This window comes from Lonchura striata, chromosome 26 (assembly GCF_050655825.1).
Source record: "Lonchura striata isolate lonStrDom1 chromosome 26, ASM5065582v1, whole genome shotgun sequence".
NCBI classification, from domain to species: Eukaryota; Metazoa; Chordata; class Aves; order Passeriformes; family Estrildidae; genus Lonchura; species Lonchura striata.
Genome location: NC_140728.1, coordinates 4,889,035 through 4,912,873, shown reverse-complemented (window position 1 = coordinate 4,912,873; position 23,839 = coordinate 4,889,035). Strand labels below are relative to the sequence as shown.

General features: G+C 54.4%; 2 protein-coding genes across 2 annotated transcripts in view; one reads left to right on the top strand and one right to left on the bottom strand.

Moving 5' to 3' along the window:
* CNTN2 (contactin 2) overlaps nt 1-17,325 on the top strand; it is a 33,210-nt gene extending 15,885 nt beyond the window's left edge. The window contains exons 3-23 of the mRNA XM_085561264.1: nt 1,620-1,764; nt 2,714-2,889; nt 3,175-3,270; nt 3,484-3,693; nt 4,275-4,374; nt 4,591-4,766; nt 6,384-6,520; nt 6,995-7,124; nt 7,977-8,127; nt 8,393-8,520; nt 8,831-9,006; nt 9,966-10,086; nt 10,412-10,570; nt 10,688-10,837; nt 11,335-11,405; nt 12,357-12,591; nt 13,316-13,431; nt 13,759-13,945; nt 14,124-14,236; nt 14,322-14,490; nt 16,123-17,325. Coding sequence (XP_085417390.1) covers nt 1,620-1,764; nt 2,714-2,889; nt 3,175-3,270; nt 3,484-3,693; nt 4,275-4,374; nt 4,591-4,766; nt 6,384-6,520; nt 6,995-7,124; nt 7,977-8,127; nt 8,393-8,520; nt 8,831-9,006; nt 9,966-10,086; nt 10,412-10,570; nt 10,688-10,837; nt 11,335-11,405; nt 12,357-12,591; nt 13,316-13,431; nt 13,759-13,945; nt 14,124-14,236; nt 14,322-14,490; nt 16,123-16,232 — 3,056 coding nt within the window. The 3' untranslated portion in view covers nt 16,233-17,325. The remainder of the gene's footprint in view (nt 1-1,619; nt 1,765-2,713; nt 2,890-3,174; nt 3,271-3,483; nt 3,694-4,274; nt 4,375-4,590; nt 4,767-6,383; nt 6,521-6,994; nt 7,125-7,976; nt 8,128-8,392; nt 8,521-8,830; nt 9,007-9,965; nt 10,087-10,411; nt 10,571-10,687; nt 10,838-11,334; nt 11,406-12,356; nt 12,592-13,315; nt 13,432-13,758; nt 13,946-14,123; nt 14,237-14,321; nt 14,491-16,122) is intronic.
* Nucleotides 17,326-21,238: 3,913 nt separating this feature from the next.
* TMEM81 (transmembrane protein 81) lies at nt 21,239-23,354 on the bottom strand. Its single transcript, XM_085561272.1, has one exon. The coding sequence runs from the start codon at nt 23,209-23,211 to the stop codon at nt 21,244-21,246; it is 1,968 nt and encodes a 655-aa protein (XP_085417398.1). The 5' UTR covers nt 23,212-23,354; the 3' UTR covers nt 21,239-21,243.
* Between the last annotated feature and the right edge of the window lie 485 nt (nt 23,355-23,839).

Genomic DNA, 23,839 nt, shown 5'->3' with positions numbered 1-23,839 from the left:
CCATCCCGTCCCATCCCATCCCATCCCATCCCATCCCATCCCATGGATCCCATCCCGTCCCATCCCATCCCGTCCCGTCCCATCCCGTCCCATCCCATCCCATCCCATCCCATCCCGTCCCATCCCATCCCATCCCATGGATCCCATCCCATGGATCCCACCCCAGGGATCCAATCCCATCCCATCCCATCGCATCCCATCCCATCCCATCCCATCGCATCCCATGGGTCCCATCCCATCCCATCCCATCCCATCCCATCCCATCCCATCCCATCCCATCCCATCCCATCCCATCCCATCCCATCCCATCCCATCCCATCCCATCCCATTGCATCCCATGGGTCCCATCCCATCCCATCCCATGGATCCCATCCAATTCCATCCCATCCCAGCCCCCTCCGGGAGCAGCCAGAACATGAGGCGAACCCTGGGAGCTCCCACTGATCCCAGGCCTTTCCCGGCTGGAAGTGACTCTTCCATAAAACATCGTGTTCCCGGGAATCGCTTCCCTCAGGAGAGGCCCGGCTGGGCAGGGGGGAAGGCGACAGATTGGCGTTGGCACAGCGGGCTGGAGACGCTCGTTAATTCAATTACAGAGCAGGGAAGGATCCCGGGGCTGCGGAAGCTGCTCGGAGCTTATCAGTGCTGGTGGCTCCTTCCCTGATAAGGGCCAGGACAGACGTGCTGGCAATTATCCCACCGGCTGTTCCCGCAAGGAAGAGATTTCCAGGCGGATTCTGCCTGGCCCTGGCTCGCAGCGTCCCTTCCAGCGAGCACGCCGGGCTGTGGGAGCTGTCCCAGCTCAAGCTGGGGTGGAATGGGATGAGCTTTAAGGTTTTTCCAACCCAAACCAGGCTGGGGTTCTGGGATTTCCCTGTGTGAGAGGGGATCTGCTGGAATTTGGAATTCTGAGGCACGAAGGCAGCTGGCACTTCCCAGGGGCACGTTGTCCCCCAAGGGTGGCCCAGGCGTGGTATGGGTCAGGCAGGTGGGGCCTTTGTCCCTCTTGTTCAACCCCGTTCTCAAAACCAGAGACAATTCCGAGTCTGAACACCCCAAAATCAGCTTCAGGCTCATCCCAGCCACGGAACAGGGTGGTTTGTACTGGTTTGCACTGGTGTCTACTGGTTTGCTCTGGTTTCCACACCAGCAGCAAACTGGTTTGAGGTGTCAGGAGCCGGTGGAGCTGCAGGGACAGAAGGGACCTGCCAGGTGTGTCCAGAGCCGTGAAGATCCCAGTTCTTCCCTCTTCTCCTTCACCCTGGAGAGGATTTCGGAAGAATGAACCAGGCAAAGACTCTACAGGCAGAGGAGGAACCTCAGGGACAAGGGGACTTTTCCAGCTCCACTTGTGGTGTTCCAGGAGGTCCCTGCTCCTCCTTCCACGTGTCCCCAGGGATGCTGGTCCCTCTGGAAGGGCGGGAATGGTGCGGGATGCTCGGCGGGAGTGGCAGCTCGTGTTCCCACGGCCGGGCCCGGGCTGTGCTGACAGATGGGGTGCGGTTGTCACATTGCTCCTTCTCTCCTCCTCGCTGCTGGGGACACCCTACAAAACTGAAAAGGAGGAATTTTTGGGAAAAGCCCAAGCGGAGCTGAGCAGGTTTTCCCCTCTCCCGTAGTTTGGTGCCAAGCCCAGAGCGGCACGAGGAGCTACGGGCCGGTGTTCGAGGAGCAGCCGTCCCACACCCTCTTCCCCGAGGGCTCGGCAGAGGAAAAGGTCACCCTGGCCTGCCGAGCACGGGCCAATCCTCCCGCGACCTACAGGTGAGCTCAGGGCTCCCTCTGCACCTGGAGCGGGAGAGGAACATCCAGAACTCTGCTTCCACAGATGGAAAATTATTGACTCGGGAAATGAGATTCCTTGTCCTGGGAGGAGCTGAGGGAGCTGGGGAAGGGTTTAGAGAATCCTGAAGATTCCTGAGAAATCCTGAGAAGAGTTTGGAGAGTCCTGAGGGAGCTGGGAAGGGTTTGGAGAATCCTGAGGGAGCTGGGGAGGGTTTGGGGAATCCTGAGGGAGCTGGGAAGGGTTTGGAGAGTCCTGAGGGAGCTGGGAAGGGTTTGGAGAATCCTGAGGGAGCTGGGGAGGGTTTGGAGCCTCCTGAGGGAGCTGGGAAGGGTTTGGGGAATCCTGAGGGAGCTGGGAAGGGTTTGGAGAATCCTGAGGGAGCTGGGAAGGGTTTGGAGAATCCTGAGGGAGCTGGGGAGGGATTTGAGGGTCCTGAGGGAGCTGGGAAGGGTTTGGAGGGTCCTGAGGGAGCTGAGGGGGCTCAGCCTGGAGCAAAGGAGGCTCAGGGGGAATTTCTGGCTCTGCACAACTCCTGACAGGAGGGGACAGCCGGGGGGATTTGGGATCTCATCCCAGGGAACAGGGACAGGAGGAGAGGGAACGGCCTCAGGCTGTGCTGGGGAGGCTCAGGTTGGACTCCAGCAGGAATTTCCTCATGGGAAGGGTTGGAAGGGGCTGCCAGGGGGGTTTGGAGTGCCCATCCCTGGAGGTGGCACTGAGAGCTCAGGGTGGGGATAGGGCACAGCTGGGACTCGATGATCCCACAGGGATTTCCCAACCTCAACAATCCCACAATTCTGAGATGTCCCACCCCTCCCGGGGCACAGCTCAGATCCAAATCCACTCCAGCTGGAAATCCACCAGGCCCAGCCCCATGAGTGTGACCGTGGGGATTTATCCCTGTCCCCGCTCCGTTTCTCCTGGCAGGTGGAAGATGAACGGCACGGAGCTGAAGCTGGAGCCGGATTCCCGCTACAGGCTGGTGGCCGGGGATTTGGTGATCAGCAACCCCGTGAAAGCCAAGGATTCCGGCTCCTACCAGTGCGTGGCATCCAATTCCAGGGGCACCGTGGTGAGCAGGGAAGCCTCGCTCCGCTTTGGCTGTAAGTTTGGCATGGCCAGGTAAATTAAACACAACCCCAGTTAGGCTGGGCTTAAACTGAGCCTGCCTAGGAAAAGGCTGGAGAGAATCTCTCCAACACATCATCCCACGGAGAAATCTCTCTTCCATAGGAATTTGGAGAGTTTAGAGAATTTGGAGTATTATGGAGAAAGCGAATTATGTTTTTGGATCTTCCTCTGCACAAACCCACCCGAGGAGGGGCAGAGAAAGTGCAGAGGTTCCTCCAGCTGCATTTTTCTGTCCAGGTTTCACTCTGCCTCTTCAGTTTTGCAGGAATTCTCGGCAGAAGAGCGGGACCCCGTGAAGATCACCGAGGGCTGGGGGGTGATGTTTACCTGCAGCCCCCCGCCCCACTACCCAGGTAAGGGGGACACAGCAGAGCACGGGGCTCCCAGATTTTCTGGGAATTTCATGGAAATAAATTTGGGGTTAATTCAGAGTTTGTAATGCAACAAAGCAAAGGCAGGACTTGGTGTGTCCATGCAAGGGCCAATTCCAGCTGGGAATCCCACTGGGTCCATCCCACCTGGGAGGACAAAACCTGTCCAGTTTATTCCTTTCCTTTTTCCCCCAGGTTTATCCTATCGGTGGCTCCTGAATGAGTTCCCCAATTTCATCCCGGCCGACGGGAGACGTTTCATTTCCCAGACCACGGGCAACCTTTACATTGCCAAGACAGAGGCCTCGGACCTGGGCAACTACTCCTGCTTTGCCACGAGCCACATTGACTTCATCACCAAGAGTGTCTTCAGCAAGTTCTCCCGCCTCAGCTTGGCTGCAGAGGGTCAGAGCTTTTGGATTGTCCCCAAAACACCAATTCTTGTGGGAAAAATCTGAATTAACAAACCCCCACAAAGCATTTGGGCCCCACAGCACCTAAATCACCCTCCAGCCTCTCTTAAGAGCTTCAAAAGCATGGATGGGCTGGGGTGGGAGGGAAGCAGCTCTCTCCCCAAGATTCCCTGTTTCCACTCCATCCATGGGGTTTCTCTATTTTTAAAGGATAGTTCTGGAACAGGGAAAAGGGAATTAAACAGGAGGAAGGCCTGGATGGACACGGATTGGAGCAACCTGGGACAGTGCAAAGTGTCCCTGTCCATGGCATGGGTGGGATTGGATGGGGATTAAGAGGCTTCCAACCCAAACCATTCCAGGATTCTGGGATTCTCAGGAATTGCAAATCCCTGAGATGCTAGAAAAGAGATTTTTAGAGACTTCAGAAAAAGAAAACAGAACCTCTGTCCCTTCACTCAAACACACAAAGGGGTTGGGAAGTCACCTCATGGGTCCCTCTGCCCCTCGAGACCCCTTGGGTGGCATTTCGGTGTCACCCAGGTCCCCTGAGCGGTGTTTTCCCCACGGCAGATTCCAGGCAGTTCCCACCCAGCATCAAGGCCAGGTTCCCTGCGGACACCTACGCTCTGACCGGGCAGGTGGTGACCCTGGAGTGCTTCGCCTTTGGGAAGTGAGTGCAGCTCCACATGGATCGGGATGGGGATTGGGATGGAGGTCGGGATGGGGAGGGAACAGCAGAACTTCCACACCTCCAATGGAAGACCAGAGATAGAAGGAAATGGGAAAAGGGAGGACCTGGCCAAAGCCAAGGTCCAGTGGGACAGGACCGGGGTGGCCATGCGGGGATTGAGCTCAGCCCGGATTCACCGGATCGGCTTTTCCGCAGCCCCGTGCCCCGGATCAAGTGGAGGAAGCTGGATGGGCCGCAGTCCTCCAAGTGGATCGGCAGTGAGCCCCTGCTGCAGATCCAGCACGCTGGGTTTGAGGATGAGGGGACCTACGAGTGTGAGGCGGAAAACGCCAAAGGGAAGGACACCCACCAGGGCCGCATCATCATCCACGGTAACGCACCCAAACGTGCCCCTTATCCAAGGGGACACACCCAAACGTGCCCCTTATCCAAGGGGACACACCCAAAAGTGTCACTTAGCCAAGGGGACACACCCAAACGTGCCCCTTATCCAAGGGGACACACCCAAAAGTGTCACTTAGCCAAGGGGACACACCCAAACGTGCCCCTTATCCAAGGGGACACATCCAAAAGTGTCCCTTATCCAAGGGGACACATCCAAATGTGTCACTTATCCAAGGGGACACATCCGAAAGTGTCACTTATCCAAGGGGACACACCCAAAGGTGTCCCTTACCAAGGGGACACACCCAAAGGTGTCCCTTACCAAGGGGACACATCCAAATGTGTCTCTTATCCAAGGGGACACACCCAAAAGTGTCACTTATCCAAGGGGACACATCCAAACGTGTCCCTTATCCAGGAGGACGCATTCAAAAATGTGTCCTTCATCCAAGGGGACGCATCCAAAAACATGTCTTTCATCCAAATAATGTCCTTTACCCAGGGAACACATTCAACACGTGTCCTTCTTCCAAGGAGACACAAACATGTGTCCATCATCCAAGAAAAACATTTAAACACGTGTCCTTCACCCAAGGAACACAAATGTGTCCTTCACCCAAGGAACACAAATGTGTCCTTCACCCAAGGAACACATCAAAACATGTGTCCTTCACATTTTAGCTTCCCAGAGCACACCAAGGTGCCCCAGGCAATGGTCTGAGGCTCTGGGACTAAAACCACCCACTCTGATCCTGCCTCTTACCAGCCTATTTAGAGGTGTTGCAAAGCCCCAGCCAGGACCTGCAGGGATCGGGGAAACTTTTTCACATCTGGGCTGTGGCAAGGGGAGAGAGAGAGAGTTCTTAATGGGCTCTGAAATCATCACAGCAAACATCAGAGAACCAGGGAAGGAAGGAGAGTGATAAAAATCAAACCTGGCTCATGCTCTAGATCCTCTCCAAGCCTGAGGAGCTTCCACCAGGAGTAATGCTCCGAGCTGTTGAGCAAATCTACTCAAACTAAAAAACTTAACCTGGTTACCTCATCCTGATCCCAGTTTTTCCTGAAGTTCAGGAATGGCCCGAAGCTGAGAGAGGGATGGTTCAGAGGAGATATCAGGAAGGAATTGTTTCCTGCCAGGGTGGTGAGGCCCTGGCACAGGGTGGAGGGGGATGGTGGCACAGGGGCTGCGGCTTCCCCGTCCCTGGAAGTGTTCCAGGCCAGGCTGGATGGGTCTTGGAGAAACCTGGGATGGTGGAAGGTGTTCCTGCCCATGGCAGGGGGTGGCACTGGTGAACCCTGAAGTTTCTTTCCAACCCAAACCATTCCATGATTTGATGGTTCAGAAATGGTTGGATTTACTCTAAAGAGGAGAAACCACTTCCTCAGCCCTGGATTGTCCCCTGGTCCTGCACAGCCAGAGCGCAGCAGGAGCCGGCCGTGCCTCTCACTGCACAAAAGGCTGGGACTGCTCCCGTGGCAGATCCCGCTGTGCCAACGACTGCGCCGGCAGCGCTGGCACAGGGACGTCCTTCTGCCAGCCTGGCACTGCCACCTCTCAGCTGAGCTCCTCGGCTCTGCCCTCTCTCTCTTGTCCCCTGCAGCCCAGCCCGACTGGCTGGACGTGATCTCGGACACGGAGGCCGACATCGGGTCCGACCTGCGCTGGAGCTGCGTGGCCTCGGGCAAGCCCCGGCCCACGGTGCGGTGGCTGCGGGACGGGCAACCCCTGACGTCCCAGGTACTCGCCAGCCAGCTCTGATCCCGCTCCTCCAGCCCAGCCCCTCCTCCTGCCGCGCTCCTGCATCCCCGCCCTGGTTCTCACCCGCATCCCTCCTCCATGTGCCCCCATCGGGCTGCCAAGCGACGGCACCATCCCCAAATCCCCTCTGCTGGCGCTGCCATCCCAGCCATTGCTTCGTGCAGCTGCAGGGACTCACAGCCGGCCAGCAGGGAGGACACACAGTGCCTCGTGCCCGTCCTGGTGTCCCGGTGTCACCCGCACGGTGCTGCTCAGGTGTCTCGGCAAACAGAGCATGGCGACACGGGGGAGCGACCGCACAGACATAAAAACAAATCCTGCGTTTTCCCCCATGGAAAACAAGGCCACCCCAAGGAGTCTGTGACAAAAATCAACCCTGATCCAGCCAAGGACTGAGTTCCATTTTATTTTTTTTTTTTCTCATCTAATGGGTTCATCCTCTTGTTTGCACAGAACCGCATCGAAGTGAGCGGTGGAGAGCTGAGATTTTCCAAGCTAGTCCTGGAGGACTCTGGCATGTATCAGTGTGTGGCTGAGAACAAGCATGGCACAGTTTATGCAAGTGCTGAATTAACAGTGCAAGGTAATTCCTCCTTTCCCAGAGCTCTGGGTTCCAGTAGGACACTGAAAAATATCTCTTCCTAATATCCTGATGTGATCCTGACATTGTGATGTCACAGTGAGATAAGAGAAGGCAAAACCTGCTTTGCTCAACACTGAAATCCTTTCTGGTTCAACATGACACTGTGCAAGCCTTGAAATTCTAAATCCTGTGTAAATTCTGGGTGAAAGTGGACAAAAAACTCCATTCAGCCACAGGAAATGGAGGACACCCAGCAGCAGCACTACTACCTCTCTTCCACTACAAATTCCTCTCTTTTGGAGGAAAGATGTCAAAAAAAAAAAGAGTTCAGCCTCCATTTCACCTGGTCTGATGGATGGTGACTGGAGCTGAACTGCTGCCAAACTTGTTCCACCTTAGTCCAAAAGTTCATCTCCTCATGGAGATGCCAAAGATAAATTAAAAGCCCTGAGCAGCAACTGCTCAGCATTAACACACCGAGGCCAACAGGTAAATCCCGATTCCATCTGCAATTCCAGGAGGAGTTTCAGGCAAGCTGGATGTCTGCGTTGGTCAGGATATTGAAGAGATTATCCTCGACATGTTCCAAAGCAGCTGTTGTTGTGTCTCTCAAAGACCTTGCACTTGTTAGGGTCATTCCCATCGCTCTGTCCCACATAATTCCTGCCTGGCAGGCATCAGGATCCGCCCGGCAGCCGAGGAATTCCTGCCTTCTCCCGCTCTCCAGGCTCTGCCTCGCTTCTCTTACCGAGCCATCCAACAACAAATCAATTCCCACTCGCACGGCGCTGAAATTCTCCCCAGGGCAGCGTTTCTAATCGTGCCTTAATCCTCTTTTTTTTATCCCTGTAGCCTTAGCTCCAGATTTTAGACTAACCCCGGTGAAGCGCCTGATCCCGGCAGCCCGGAGCGGGAAGGTCATCATCCCGTGCCAACCACGAGCAGCACCAAAAGCCACCGTGCTCTGGACCAAAGGGACAGAACTCCTCGTCAACAGCAGCAGGTAGCAGCACAGAGTCAGCTTCCACCTAGAAAATGTAGCTAAAATATATATTTTTTTTTTCACCAGAAGACTGGACTCAATGATCCAAATGTGCTGCTGCATCCTTGAATTTTCTCAGTCCTCTAATTTCTTCTTTAGCAAACTCCTACATGATATTTTCTGCCTGATTTTATCCCTGGTTTCTCCAAAATCAGTGGAAATTCCCACATGTCCAGCAGGAGTGGATCTTTCAACATTCCTTTGTGTGGCTCCTCTTCCTTTGCAGGGTGACGATTACGGCGGACGGGACCTTGATCCTGCAGAACATCAGCAAATCTGACGAGGGAAAATACACCTGCTTTGCCGAGAACTTCATGGGCAAAGCCAACAGCACTGGAATCCTCTCTGTCCGAGGTAGGGATGTTCATTTGGGGCCAATCAAGCAAGAAACGGCTAAGAATGAATGATGTGCTGGTTCTCCTCTCCTTATACTCCCAGAAAACAGAGTAATCAGGGAATCAAAGTGATTTCAGGTGGAGCAGCAAAACTTCTGCCTGACCTACCCACAAACAGTCCTTGAGCAAAGCGTTTCCATTTCCTAATCCTTCCTCTTCCTCCTGTGAAGCTCCAGCTGTTGGAGCGGCATGAGGAGCAGGAAGGGATGGTTTGGACAATGGGATGGGGACGTTGGCTGCTAACGACCCTTCCCGCTCGTTCCCTGCAGATGCCACCAAAATCACGCTGGCACCATCGAGCGCCGACATCAACGTGGGCGAGAACCTCACCCTGCAGTGCCACGCGTCCCACGACCCCACCATGGACCTCACCTTCACCTGGTCCCTGGATGATTTCCCCATCGACTTTGACAAGTCCGAGGGGCACTACCGGCGAGCCAGCGCAGTGAGTCCAGAGGGAATTCGGGCCCGTCCAAAAGGGTGGAAAATTAATTCCAAGCTCGTTGTTTGTGTGTTCATGCCCACCAAAGATGCTCTGTCACTTTGCCCAGAGTGGTTGTGAATTCCACATCCCTGGAAGTGTCCAAGGCCATGTTGGACGGGGCTTGGAGCAGCCTGGGACAGTGGAAGGTGTCCCTGGCCATGGCTGGGGTAGAATGGGATGGGCGTTAAGATCCTTCCCAATTCAAACCATTCCATGATTCCATGATCACTCCCCTCCTAAACTGGAGGAGAAAGGGAAAGGAAAAGGCCTGTGGAAAAAGGCAGGCAGAGATCACCCAGTGATCCCTCAATGATTGACCAATGACGATTCAATGATCACTTCATGATCGCTCAACGATCAATCAGTTATCACTCAATAATCACTCAATGATCATTCATTGATTACTCATTGATCACTCATTGATCATTCAATGGTCACTCAATGTTCACTCGTTGGTCACTCATTTATCACTCATTGATCACTCAATGTTCACTCAGCGTTCACTCATTGGTCACTCAATGATCACTCATTGATCATTCAATGGTCACTCAATGTTCACTCGTTGATCACTCATTGGTCACTCAGTGTTCACTCATTGGTCACTCAATGATCACTCATTGATCATTCAATAGTCACTCAATGTTCACTCATTGGTCACTCAGTGTTCACTCATTGGTCACTCATTGATCACCATCCCAAGCCAAACAGACCCAGCACAGCCCCAGCCTTGGCCAGCACTGGATCCATCCTGGATCCATCCAGCTCCATCACCCATGGGGGAATCTTTTCCCACCTCTCTCCTCTCCACCTCCACCACAACCCAACCACCCAAACCCAGCCCACACTGAATTCTGACCCATGACCGTCACCTTCTGATGCTGATCACCCAAACCCCACCGCGTTCTCCCGCTGCCCTGCAGAAGGAGGCCATCGGGGACCTCAGCATCTCCAACGCGCAGCTGCGGCACTCGGGGCGTTACACCTGCACGGCCCAGACCGTGGTGGACAGCGCGTCCGAGTCAGCCACGCTCACCGTCAGAGGTAATTCCCAGTGGGAACGTTCCCTGCTCCTGGCAAACCCAGAGCAATGACATGGCCCGTGCCATCAACTGCTCTGTAACCACCTCACACCAAATAATTCCATGACATGGCCCAGTGGGTTTTAGCTTCACCTAAAACTTGGGTTTGATCATCTCAGAGGTCTTTTCCAACCAGGCTGAGGAGCTTTTCCAGAGGCTAAAGCTGGCAGTGAGGCTTCCCAGCTTCCAGAAAAGGAAGGCCCAATGTGAATTTAGGACTTGCACAATGCACAGAGTGATAAACCTCCAGATCTTCCATGTCAGTGACACATTTCCCATCCCCCCAGGACCTCCAGGCCCACCCGGGGGGGTGGTGGTGAGGGACATCGGTGACACCAGCGTCCAGCTGAGCTGGAGCCGAGGCTTCGACAACCACAGCCCCATCGCCAGGTACCTCATCGAGGCCCGGACCCTCCTGTCCAACCAATGGAAGCAGATGCGCACCAGTGAGTGTCCCCACGGTGGCACTGGTGGCACCCCGAGGTCACCGGCCACCAGCCAGTCCTGGCTCCACGCTGCTCCTCGCTCTATTCCTCCCCCTCTGGTGCTATTGGATTTTACAGATCCCGTAAACATCGAGGGCAACGCGGAGACAGCGCAGGTGGTGAACCTCATCCCGTGGATGGATTATGAGTTCCGGGTCTTGGCCAGCAACATCCTGGGGATTGGGGAGCCCAGTCTGCCCTCCAGCAAAATCCGCACCAAGGAAGCAGGTGGGTGTGGAGACAAGCCCAGGTCCCTGTCCTGCCCGAGGGATGAATCATCTCCTGGAGAGCTCCCAGAGCTGAGGCCACCACAGGATTTTCCATCTTTTTGCCCATTTCTGTGTCAAAGATGAGCAGGGTTAGAGCTGCACTTGCCAGCACTGCATCCAGCTGGGAATGTTCATTCCATGTCCAGCTGCTTGGGCAGAAAGGATGGGAGAACAGCAGGAGAACCACACCCGATCCACCAAATGCAAACCAGCTTCTTCCTAATGAAACTCCCCTCCACATCCTCAATTTTGAGCTCCAACCTTGTCCCCTTGAACACCAAATCCTTGTCCCGTGCCCTAAATCACCTGGTCAGGCACAAGCTGGAGTTCCACAGAGCCCAGTCCTTTCCTGGGAGCTGTCCCATCCGGTGTCACCGGTGTCACGCCGTGTTTGTGCTCCTCTCCATCGCTCCCACCTCCTTAACCCAAACTCTGCTTTTTTTTGGGACCTCACAGCACCGACGGTGGCACCATCCGGGCTCGGCGGAGGTGGAGGGGCTCCCAACGAGCTCATCATCACCTGGACGGTGAGTTGGGAACAGGGAAAGCACCGAGGTGGGACCACGTGGTGTTTTTTGTGGGGAAATCAGCGCTGCCATCCCAGTTTGGACACAGGGTTGAGCTAAGAGCTGGTTTGGATGGAACAAGTGCACATTTCCTTCAGGAAATCAGCGTGAAACAAGGTACTTTACAAGGTAAAAATCTATTTAGGTTTAAGTGAAATGTGCTACTTTAAATTATTAGTAACTTGCTAGCATAAGTAAAATAAACCATTTAGTCTACTAGCTGTACTGTGCTTGTAAAAACTACCTCAGCTGAAGAGTAATAATGTAAATTTTCATGCTAAAGAGATAAGAGAGACCCCTCAAACTTTAAAACAAAGAGAAAAAAATCCAAAGCTGAGTCTACAAAAGATGAACAAAGTGACCAGAGAGTTCTCTGTGCAAAGACTAATTAAAGCTGTAACACAAAATCAGTAAAATGACCAGTAAAAAACACAGGGTTGAGCCAAGGGCTGGTTTGGATGGACCAAGCCAATGTTTCCTTCAGGAAATCAGTGCCACCATCCCAGTTTGGACACGGGGTTGAGCCAAGGGCTGGTTTGGATGGACCAAGCCAAAGTTTCCTTCAGGAAATCAGCACCACCATCCCAGTTTGGACACGGGGTTGAGCCAAGGGCTGGTTTGGATGGACCAAGCCCACGTTTCCTTCAGGAAATCAGTACTACCATCCCAGTTTGGACACGGGGTTGAGCCAAGGGCTGGTTCGGATGGACCAAGCCCATGTTTCCTTCAGGAAATCAGTGCCACCATCCCAGTTTGGACACCCTCCCAGTCCCCCTTTGCACATGGGGTTGAGCCAAGGGCTCGTTTGGACGGACCAAGCACACATTTCCTTTGGGAAATCAGCACCACTGTCCCAGTTTGGATGGGCCAAAGCCCACTTTGGACAGACCAAGGCTCTCTCTCTCTTCCCAGCCGACGCTGCGGGACTACCAGAACGGGGACGGCTTTGGGTACATCGTGTCCTTCCGGAGGAAGGGCAGCCAGGCCTGGCTGAGGGCGCGGGTGCCGCACGCGGAGTCGCTGCACTTCGTGTACCGCAACGAGAGCATCGCGCCCTACACGCCCTTCGAGGTGAAGATCAAGGCCTACAACAGGAAAGGGGAGGGCCCCGAGAGCCTCACGGCCATCGTGTACTCGGCTGAGGAAGGTAAAGAGCAGCAGGAGAGCTGGGGGGGCTCACCTGGAGAGGAGAAAGCTCCCAGGAGAGCTCAGAGTCTCTCCCAGTGCCTGAGGGGGCTCCGGGAGAGCTGGAGAGGGACAAGGCATGGAGGGACAGGACACAGGGAATGGCTTCCACTGCCAGAGGGCAGGGATGGGTGGGATATTGGGATGGAATTGTTCCCTGGGAGGGTGAGAAGGGGCTGGGATAGAATTCCCAGAGAAGCTGTGGCTGCCCCTGGAAGCATCCAAGGTCAGCTTGGATGGGGCTTGGAGCAGTTTGGGACAGTGGAAGGCGTCCCTGCCATGGCAGGGGTGGCACTGGATGAGCCTTAAGGTCTCTTCCACCCAAACCATTCCACGATCCATGCACAGACTCAGAATTCCCTGTTTTGTCCAACCCACCGCCTTTCCTCAGCCAGACCCCTACAGATCCGTGTCCGTCTGAGAGCTCGGACACTCCTTTGGCTCCTCTACTCCTCCAAACCTTCAGAGTGACAATTCCCTAAGCCCAGAGCTGCCCCACAGCCTCGGGGCAGACACGGATCCCAGAGCTCACAGCTGTGGCCCTGCTTGTCCCCCTAAATCCCTAAATCCCTTCCCCTCGCTCCATAACACAACACCAGCTGTCCGCCAGGGATGATGCTGCAGGAAAACCTTTTGTTCCCGACGGGGCCCGAAGTCAGGAAAAGGATTTTATTCCTGTTTTTCAGAACCCAAAGCGGCTCCTTACAGGGTCATTGCCAAGTCGGTCCTGTCCTCAGAGATGGACGTGTCCTGGGAGCCCGTGGAGCAGGGGGAAATGACCGGAGTGCTTTTGGGATACGAGGTAGGAGATTCCAATGGGAATGGGAGACCCTGAGAGCCCAACCAGGAAATTCCCCCGGGTTATGTGAGGTTAAAGCATTTTGATTCCAGAGGTGGGGGATAATTCTCAAACCACGTGGTTCTAATGGGGCTGGCACCGCTCTCAGGAGAGATTAAAGGGAATCATCCCATTTTTCCTGCCTGCCTTTCCCAGGAGGCCATGGCCTCATTCCTGGGAACACACAGCAAAGTACACAGAAACAAGCACCCAAAAAGGCCCTTCAGGGTGGGCGGACTTGGGATTTGCAGATCTCTCCTTCCCAAACCCATGCTGTCCTTGTCCATGCAGATCCGGTACTGGAAGGACGGGGACAAGGAGGAGGCGGCTGACAGAGTGAGGACAGCGGGGCTGGTGACATCGGCTCACGTCACCGGCCTGAACCCCAACACCGACTACCACGTGTCAGTGCGAGCCTACAACCGGGCAGGGACCGGCCCCCCCAGCCCCGCCACCAATGTCACCACCACGAGACCTCGTGAGTGAGCCCTGACCCCTCTGCTTTCCACAGGATCCCCCAAAATCACCCAGACTTCGATCTTTGATGTCCTCTGAACGCCCCACAGTGGCGGCAGCTCAGGGGATGGCTGGGACCAGCACAGCCTTCTCCTCCCTCCCTCATTTTCCCAATCCCTGTCTGGTTTTGCATCCCTCAGCACCAAAAAGGCCACCTGGGAACATCTCCTGGAGTTTTTCTGGCTCCACAGTCAGCATCAAGTGGGACCCCGTGGTGGCCAAGGCAGACGAGTCGGCGGTGACGGGGTACAAGGTACGGCCAGCATGGCTGGGCTTCTCCTGGAGGTGATCCAAGGAACTCGCAGGGAACAGGAGCTCAGCATTCCCTCTTCCCACAGATGCTCTACAGGCAGGATTCCCACTCGGCCCCCACGCTGTACCTGGCCAGCAAGAGCCAGATCGACATCCCCATCCCTGAGGATTTCACTCACGCCTTCGTGCAGATCCGGGTGACCGGGCCGGGTGGGGACGGGACGCCGGCAGAAGTTCACATCCTCCGGAACAGCGGTACCCGCGCTCCTCTGGCCACACCCGCCCCTCTGGCCACTCCCACTCCACTGACCACACCCATCATTGAGCTCTTCTGACCACACCCAACCCTCTGACCACACCCATTCCACTGACCACACCCATCATTGAGCTCTTCTGACCACACCCAACCCTCTGACCACACCCATTCCACTGACCACACCCATCATTGAGCTCTTCTGACCACACCCAACCCTCTGACCACACCCATTCCACTGACCACACCCATCATTGAGCTCTTCTGACCACACCCAACCCTCTGACCACACCCATTCCACTGACCACACCCATAATTGAGCTCTTCTGACCACACCCATTCCTGACCACACCCCTTCCACTGACCACACCCATAATTGAGCTCTTCTGACCACACCCATTCCTCTGACCACACCCATTCCACTGACCACACCCATCATTGAGCTCTTCTGACCACACCCATTCCTGACCACACCCCTTCCACTGACCACACCCATCATTGAGCTCTTCTGACCACACCCATTCCTGACCACACCCATTCATCTGACCACACCCATCATTGAGCTCTTCTGACCACACCCAACCCTTTGACCACACCCATCATTGAGCTCTTCTGACCACACCCATTCCTCTGACCACACCCATTCCACTGACCACACCCATTCCACTGACCACACCCATCATTGAGCTCTTCTGACCACACCCATTCCACTGACCACACCTATCCGTGTGCTCCACTGACCACACCCACCCCTCTGACCACACCCACCCCTCTGGCCACACCCACCCCTCTGACCACACCCATTCCTCTGACCACACCCATCATTGTGCTTCTCTGGCCACTCCCACTCCACTGACCACACCCATCCATGTGCTCCTCTGGCCACACCCATCCATGTGCTTCTCTGGCCACTCCCACTCCACTGACCACACCCATCCATGTGCTCCTCTGGCCAACACCTGCCCCTCTGACCACACCCACTCAAATAGCCACACCCACTCCACTGACCACACCCTCTCCATGCCCAAATTCCCCTTTCTGAGGTTCTCCAAGGAGCTCACCCACCGGACACCTCCTGTCCTTCCCTTCGCAGGGGGAAGGGCTCAGCCACGTCCCTCCCATCCTGGCCCCAGCACGATCCCAGGAAATCGTGGTTTAAAATCCCACCCTCCCTTCCAGGGCCACGGGAGAACATCCTCCTGCAGTGTTGTGGGCCTGTGCTGTCCTTTTTGGAATTGTTTTTTCCTGGAACCAGCCTTTGGTTCCCTTGTGCTGCTCACTCGTGGGAATTCCTGACTCTCCTTCTCTCCACGTCTCTTCCCAAACTCAATCCAGCCTGACCCAAATTTAGGATTTGCAGCCTCAAGACCCCACAACACCCAACTTCCTAAGAGTTAAGAGCTTAAAAACTATTTACATTTTCCACTAAGAGTGAAATGCCAGCTCTGTGGGGCCGCAGCTCCAGCAAATTCCTTAAGTCCAGGGTTGAATTCCCCATGCCCAAATTCCTGTTCCCAGCATTCCCAGGCATTTTACAAGCACCAAACACACAAAAAACCCCACAAATCCTCCCTCAAGTTCCCCGCGGTGTCCGCGCCACCCCGCAGCCCCATCCCTATTCCGTGTTTTTCCAGGGACGAGCATGATGGTGGAGGACTCGGGGACGAGGCCAGCGCCACACGTCGTGGTCGTCACCACCAACTCCCTGCTGCTGGTGGCCCTGGTCAGCTCCCTGGAGCTCTGAGCACGCTCCGGACACGGCTCCTCCCGATCCCATGGGAATAACACAAATCCCACTTTTGGGCGAGGATTGGACCATGTGGTTGGAAAGGAGGAAGAAATTAGAAAGAGCTTTTGTTTTGTTTTGTTTTGTTTGGAGGAACAAAAGCTTTCATACAAGACATGGGTCTTTAACCGAGGAAATGTTTTTTAAGGAAAACGAGGAAAATGAAGAATTCTCCGGGAATTCTGCAGCCAGCTGCCCCGCCCTCACTGTATCCATAGGTTTTCTGCCTTATTGAAGCCATGTATGAGATAACCAGACTGCTAAATTAGACTTTTTTTTAACTCTGTACAGTGAATTCCGTGGGAGGACGGGGACTGAGGAGTTCAGGGACCAGCATGTTCCACACCCATCCCACCACAGCCAGCTCGGAGCCTTCGTGGGACGGGATTGATCCTTTCTCCCACAAAAAAAGAGCCAAACACTGCAGGAACCAGCCCAAGGAGACAAATCCACGGGAGGGTCGAGCTCTGCCCCAGCCTGAAAAGCTTTTTTTACTACTCTGGTGTTCACTTGCAGCCCCAGCCTGGTGCTCGTCTCAGCTGTGAGGTGCAAATTCCGTGTTTTCCCACATCTCACGTGCTTTTTAGGATTTGTCACCCTGTTTGCCTCTTTGGGAGAAGGGGATCCTTTCCCAGAATCCCTAATTTGGGTAGCTCTGCCTAAAAATGGAGGTATCAATAAATCAAATTTCAGAGGGGCTTAAAGGAGGAATTTTAGAAAATGACAAAATTAAAACAAGAACGGGAGACTCCAGGAAGCCACCACTGGGACAACAAGGAAAATTTGGACTCGGATTCATCTCCCTGCACTGAGAACTCATCCAGACAAAATTTCAGGCTCGGATTGGGACTGCAAAGGCTGAGATCCAGCCAGGAAGAGGCTCTGGATTCCAGCTCTGATGGCTGCTGGACATCCCAAGGAGCCCCCTCTGCTCCAGAGGCTGGGAAAAGCAGGAATACTGAGCTGAGCACCCACAGGACTGGTTGGAAATCGATGTTGCCTGCTGAAATCTCTGTCTCCCAGTAAAGCAGTTGACCAAAGTTAACAAGAATTGGTTGGTGTTGCTGCTGGTTCCATCCCAAGGGGGGTTTTAGGGATTTTTCCCTGGCGGTGATTCCTCAATCCCAGAGAAAACCGTGCCAGCCTGGGCAATCCCGACCCTGGAATTTCCTGGCTGGGCCCTGACGTGCAGTTTTCCCTTTAATTGCCAATTCCTCGCCCTTTTTAGCCCAGGTGGTGGCAGGGGAATCCCTCTCCAGACAGGGCAGCTCAGGCTTTGTTAAGCCCTGTTTTGGGCAGTCCCTTCTGCCATTCCATTAGCCCGGGGGTGGGAGAGGAACGGGGAAGGATCTGCAGATCTGGCATTCAGACCTTGGGAAACGACAAAAAATTACATTTAAAGCCCAGCCAGAGCCACCAGCGGGAGGAAAAGGCTTGGAATCCTCCTTAAAACCTCTCCTAAAATTAAAAAAAAAATAAAAGCTCTCCTAAAATACAGCCCAGGGGTTAAAGGTGTGCAGAGCCAGGGAGAGGAGCGGAATTCCGGGGATTTGTAGGGAGGATGGAGAGAGGGAAGGATGGAGAAGGAAGGATGAAGGATGGATGGAGAGAGGGTAGTGATGGAGTGAAAGAAGGATGGAGGGAAGGATGAAAGATTGAGAGAGGGAAGGATGAAGGATGGAGAGAGGGAAGGAGGCCTGCCCAGCTCCAGCCTCTGGTGATCCCAAAGGTCTTGGAGCTCCGGGCTCAGCAATGCTGGGGCAGCTCCTGACCTGTCCCCAGGAGTTGCAGGGACAGCCCTGGTCACTCTGCAGGGACAGCCCTGGTCACTCTACAAGGACATCCCTGGTCACCCTGCAGGGACAGCCCTGGTCACTCTGCAAGGACACCCCTGGTCACTCTGCAGGGACACCACTGGTCACTCTGCAGGGACAGTCCTGGTCACTCTGCAGGGACAGCCCTGGTCACCCTGCAAGGACACCCCTGGTCACTCTACAAGGACACCCCTGGTCACCCTGCAGGGACACCACTGGTCACTCTGCAGGGACACCACTGGTCACTCTGCAGGGACAGCCCTGGTCACTCTGCAGGGACACCACTGGTCACTCTGCAGGGACAGCCCTGGTCACTCTGCAGGGACACCACTGGTCACTCTGCAAGGACAGCCCTGGTCACTCTGCAGGGACAGCCCTGGTCACTCTGCAGGGACACCCCTGGTCACCCTGCAGGGACACCACTGGTCACTCTGCAGGGACACCACTGGTCACTCTGCAGGGACAGCCCTGGTCACTCTGCAGGGACACCACTGGTCACTCTGCAGGGACAGCCCTGGTCACTCTACAAGGACACCCCTGGTCACCCTGCAGGGACACCCCTGGTCACTCTGCAGGGACACCCCTGGTCACTCTGCAGGGACACCACTGGTCACCCTGCAGGGACACCACTGGTCACTCTGCAGGGACAGCCCTGGTCACTCTGCAGGGACACCACTGGTCACTCTGCAGGGACACCACTGGTCACTCTGCAGGGACATCAGCAGCAAGAGGGAAAGGTGGGAACAGGAATTCTATCCCAGTGGATCAGGGAATGGGATAACAGCTCCAGGAGCAGAGGACGGAGGAGCCAGAAAGCCCCAAAATCGATTTATGGGTTTTTTTTTTCCCTCAGCTGAGGGAAGCCTGAGGAGATCCCAGGGATTTCTTCACAACCCCTCTGCTCCCTGGATCTGCCCTGGAAGCTCCCGATTGCTTCCTAAAGCTCAGGCCCATGGAATGGCAAGCACACAGAATTCCCAGAAAGTCCGGGGTTTCCATGGAGTTCAGAGTTCCTGGGGTTTCCATGGAGTCCAGGGTTTCCATGGAGTCTGTGCCATCCTCGCCTCCAGGTGAAAAATTGGGAAAAAGGAGTTCAGGCACCAATTCAGAGCAGAGAGAGACTTTTTTTCCCCCTAAATTTCTGCCATTTATGGTGGGAATTCAGGGGCAGTGTTTAACAAAAGAAGATTTTGCAGGGAGAGAGGGGAAAAAGGAGGGATGGGGATGCTCTTCCAAGGGTTTTTACTTCCCTACTTGCGCTGAGCTCCAACCTGTGCTATTCCCTTTTCCTTCCTTCTCCCTTCCTTCCCCTGTTATGACAAACATCCCCCAATCCTTAATATCCCTTCAAAAATCAAAGAGTACCCCCCAAAAAATCCCATTAAAGGCCCTTTGTGACAGCTGGACCCCAGTGGCCATCCCAGCCCTCGGACTCCAAATCAAAACTCCAATTATGGATTCGTTTTCCCTGCTCTGAGCATCTGGCTCCCCTCAGAAATTACCAAACCCCACAAGCCAAAGATGAAGGAGATTTTTGGCTCCCGCTCCGACTTCCCCAGCAGAGCCGGAGCTTTCATCCCGCTGGATTTGGGAATCCCAGCTGGGCCCAAGACATGGAAATTTCCATGACAAAGAGCAGAGAGGCTCCTGCAGATGGGGCAGCTCTGGACCATTAACTCCCAGCCCGCTGTGATGGGTCATTCCCGATTTTTCCATGTTCAGGAGGTGAAAAAAACCTGCTGGGAATCAGCTGTGGGTAGTGTCTGGTTTGGTTTTCATTTGAATAAATAAAATTATTTCCCTCCCTACCCATGTTTTTCGATATCAAAGCATTTTTGTGCTGGTCTGGTAAAAGGAAAAACTCGTGAATTTTTCAATTTTTAACCTTAGAGCTGTGCTCTTCTTTTCCCTGGATTTGGGTGTCCCTGTAGCTCACAGGGGAAAAGGCAACAAACAGCAAATATGAAAGAAAATTGGAAAAAAAGGTATTTTATAAGTCCCTCTATGGTTTCCACTCCCTGCAGAATTCCTCATTGGAATGATCCAATGGTTTATCCTCATTAATCAGCAGGAAAAATGGAAGAGCCCGCCCCCACTGAGCTGTTCCCGTAAGGATTTTAGGGATGAGCTCAGCTCTGAGAGGATCAAACCCCCCCAGCTCTCCTCTCCGGCCTCTGGGTGCTCCCTGCCCTGCACAACCCAGGAATATTCCAGAAAATGCTTTTCCCAGGATGTCATGGAAGGGAATAACTTCCAGAGCGAAGTGGGGCATCCCTCGTCCCCACAGCTGGGAGCAGACCTGGGATCAGAGGGAAACGACAAAATGACCTCATTCCTCTCATCCCTGACCTGGGGCAGCTCCATCTCCCCAGAATTCTTGGAAAGGCAGGAGAAATTTAAAGAAATCTGAGGAAATTTGACAGGAATAAGGATGGGAAGTGAAATTTAAAAAAGCCCAAAGTCCTCGAGGTAAAGCAAAGACCCTTTAGAGGAGCTGGGAGCTGTTTGCTGTGGCTCAGGGTGCTCCAGATCCCAGCTGGATCATTCCAGAATTCCACTGGAAGCACCTGCTGGAAATCCAGCACAGGTTCTCCAACCCTGTCCCGACTTTCCAGGCTCCAAAGTCTCCAAAAAGACTCAATAGTAACTTGCATCCATTGAAAATAAACGATAAATATTCCATAAAGTTCCCTGGGATCCATGGGATGTCCTGAGTGGGAAAGGGAGGACCACCAAACTCCAACTGTGGACAACCCCAAGAATGTCACCCCAAATTCCTAATCCAGGCTCCAAAATGGCAGAAGATATTCAATAATGTCTGTTGCAAATAAATTCTAAATATCTCATTAAATAGTTATGGGATCCATGGATTGTCCTGAGTTGGAAGGGGAGGATCACCAAACTCCAACTGTGGACAACCCCAAGAATTCCACCCCAAATTCTTGAATTCCTAATCCAGGCTCCAAAGTGGCTGAAAATATTCATTTACAAACTGTGTCTGTTGCAAATAAATTCTAAATATCTCATTAGTTATGGGATCCATGGGGATGTCCTGAATGGGAAGGGGAGGATCACCAAACTCCAACTGTGGACAACCCCAAGAATCCCATCCTGAATTCCTGATCCTAATGAAGAGCCAAAGTCAGGGAATTGCATCAGTCCTCATTCATTTCAAGTGCTGCTCTTTTCCTGCAAATCCTGCCCAGGCAGCAGAGCCCGAGGCTGAACAGGATCCCCACGATCACCCCACTCCCAACCCCCAGCACGACCTCATAAAACCACTGCTTCTCCCAAAAATTCCACCGCTTCTCCGGCTCCGTGGGGCCCGTGGCGTTTTCTGGCGGCTCCTCGCCGTTGGCCACCAGCTGCTGCTCCCAAGTCAGGGATTTCTGGAAGTCGAGATCCACCAGATCCCTGGGGATCACCCTGAGGCCGAAGTAGATCCTCTTGACGAGCTGGAAGGAGCTCAGCACCTGCACGTCGCAGCGGTAGGTGCCGGAATGCGACTCCAGCGCCGGCGAGAGGCGCAGGGAAGGGCTGGGATTGCGGAAGGGATGGAACAGGAGGTCGTTGGTGGTGATGAGCCCGCGGGCGAACCTCCAGGTGTAGCCGAAATTTGGTCCCTCCAGGCTGGCGGCGTCCGGGGAGAGGCAGGTGAGCTGGAAGGGTTTTCCCTCGGGAACGCTGAGGTGCCGGAGGCCGCAGATCCAATCGCCGAGGCAGCGGGAGCGCAGCAGGGAGCAGTTGCGGCGCTCGCCGGCCGGGCTGTACTCGCACAGCTGCTCCTGCTTCACGCCCAGCCCGCAGGTGACACTGCAGGGCGTGGAGTTCACCACCACCATGGCCTTCAGCCCCAGCGGGACGGACTCCGCTCCCGGGGGAACGGCCGAGCCCGATCCTGCTTCCGAGGGAGGCTCTGAGCCCGATCCCGGTTCTGAGGGAAGCTCAGATCTCGGTTCTGAGGAAAGCTCTGAGCCTGGTTCTGAGCGAAGCTCTGATCCCGATCCTGGTTCTGAGGGAAGCTCTGAGCCCGGTTCTGAGCGAAGCTCTGATCCCGATCCTGGTTCTGAGGGAAGCTCCGAGCCCGGTTCTGAGCGAAGCTCTGATCCCGATCCTGGTTCCAAGGGAAGCTCTGAGCCTGGTTCCAAGGGTGGCTCTGATCCCAGTCCTGGTTCTGAGGAAAGCTCAGATCCCGGTTCTGAGGAAAGCTCCGAGCCCAGTTCTGAGCGAAGCTCTGATCCCGATCCTGGTTCTGAGGAAAGCTCCGAGCCTGGTTCTGAGCGAAGCTCTGATCCCGATCCTGGTTCTGAGGAAAGCTCCGAGCCTGGTTCTGAGCGAAGCTCTGATCCCGATCCTGGTTCTGAGGGAAGCTCAGATCTCGGTTCTGAGGAAAGCTTTGAGCCCGGTTCTGAGCGAAGCTCTGATCCCGATCCCGGTTCCAAGGGAAGCTCCGAGCCCGGTTCTAAAAGAAGCTCTGAGCCCGGTTCTGAGGAAAGATTTGAGCCCAGTTCTGAGGGAAGCTCTGATCCCAATCCTGGTTCCAAGGGAAGCTCTGAGCCTGGTTCCAAGGGTGGCTCTGATCCCAGTCCTGGTTCTGAGGAAAGCTCAGATCCCGGTTCTGAGGAAAGCTCCGAGCCCGGTCCAGAGGGTGGCTCCAATCCCAATCCTGAGGGAAGCTCTGATCCCAGTTCTGAGGGAAGCTCTGAGCCCGATCGCGGTTCTGAGGAAAGTTCCAAGCCCGGTTTGAAGGGAAGCTCAGATCCCGATCCCAAGGGAATCTCTGAGCCCAGTTCCAAGAGAAGCTCAGATCCTGATCCCAAGGGAAACTCTGATCCTGATCCCAAGGGAAGCTCCATTCCCGATCCCAAGGGAAGCTCAGATTCCGCTCCTGAGGGAAGCTCCGATCCCGATCCCAAGGGAAGATCCATTCCCGCTCCTGAGGGAAGCTCTGATTTTGATCCCAAGGGAAGCTCCGAGCCCAGTTCCAAGGGAAGCTCAGATCCCGAGTCCAAGGGAAGCTCTGACCCTGATCCCAAGGGAAGCTCTGATCCCGATCCCAAGGGAAGCGCCGCTGGAATGCACAGGGTGCACAGCAGGATCACCACGATGGGGCTCTGCTCCATCTTCCAGGTGTTTTTGTGTCTGGGTTCAGCACTCTGAACTGCCTGGAATCATTCCATGAATTTTCCAGGTTCTTCGGGATGTCCCTGACATCCCACCAGATCTAATCCTTCCACCTGGGAAAATCCTCCTGGATGTGGAGCTGGAGGCACAACTAAAAAAAGACACAGCAAGGCATTACTGGATCCAGCAGGGCGGGAATTCCAGGAATTCCATCGGGAATGTTCTTTGAACGGGACAGGAGGATATTCTGATCCATTGGATCCAATCCAACTCTGCCCAAACTCCATCAATTTTGGGTGTGTTCAGCAATTCCAGAGTGAAATTCTCTCCTCCCTGTAAGACTTCCCACATTATTTTGATGGATTTTAATTTGGATGGATTTCCACTGGAAAAGGAGTGGCTCCCTTTTCATTTTCTCACCAAACTCCGAATTTCCAGCAGGAATTACTGCTGGAATCTCCCAAACAATGCTGCGGAGTGCGAGGAAATCCCAAATTCCTCATCGAGGCCCTGTCCAACCCTCACTTATACAAACACATTCCAACTCCGGAGCACTCCCCAAATCCAACCCAAACATTCCAACCTCTACTGGGGCTGATCCATGGGACTCCAGGCTGGTCTGAGCTG

Bases quoted from the DNA above. Each gene is read 5' to 3' on its own strand.
- TMEM81 (XM_085561272.1), bottom strand. From the start codon at position 23,211: ATGGAGCAGAGCCCCATCGTGGTGATCCTGCTGTGCACCCTGTGCATT.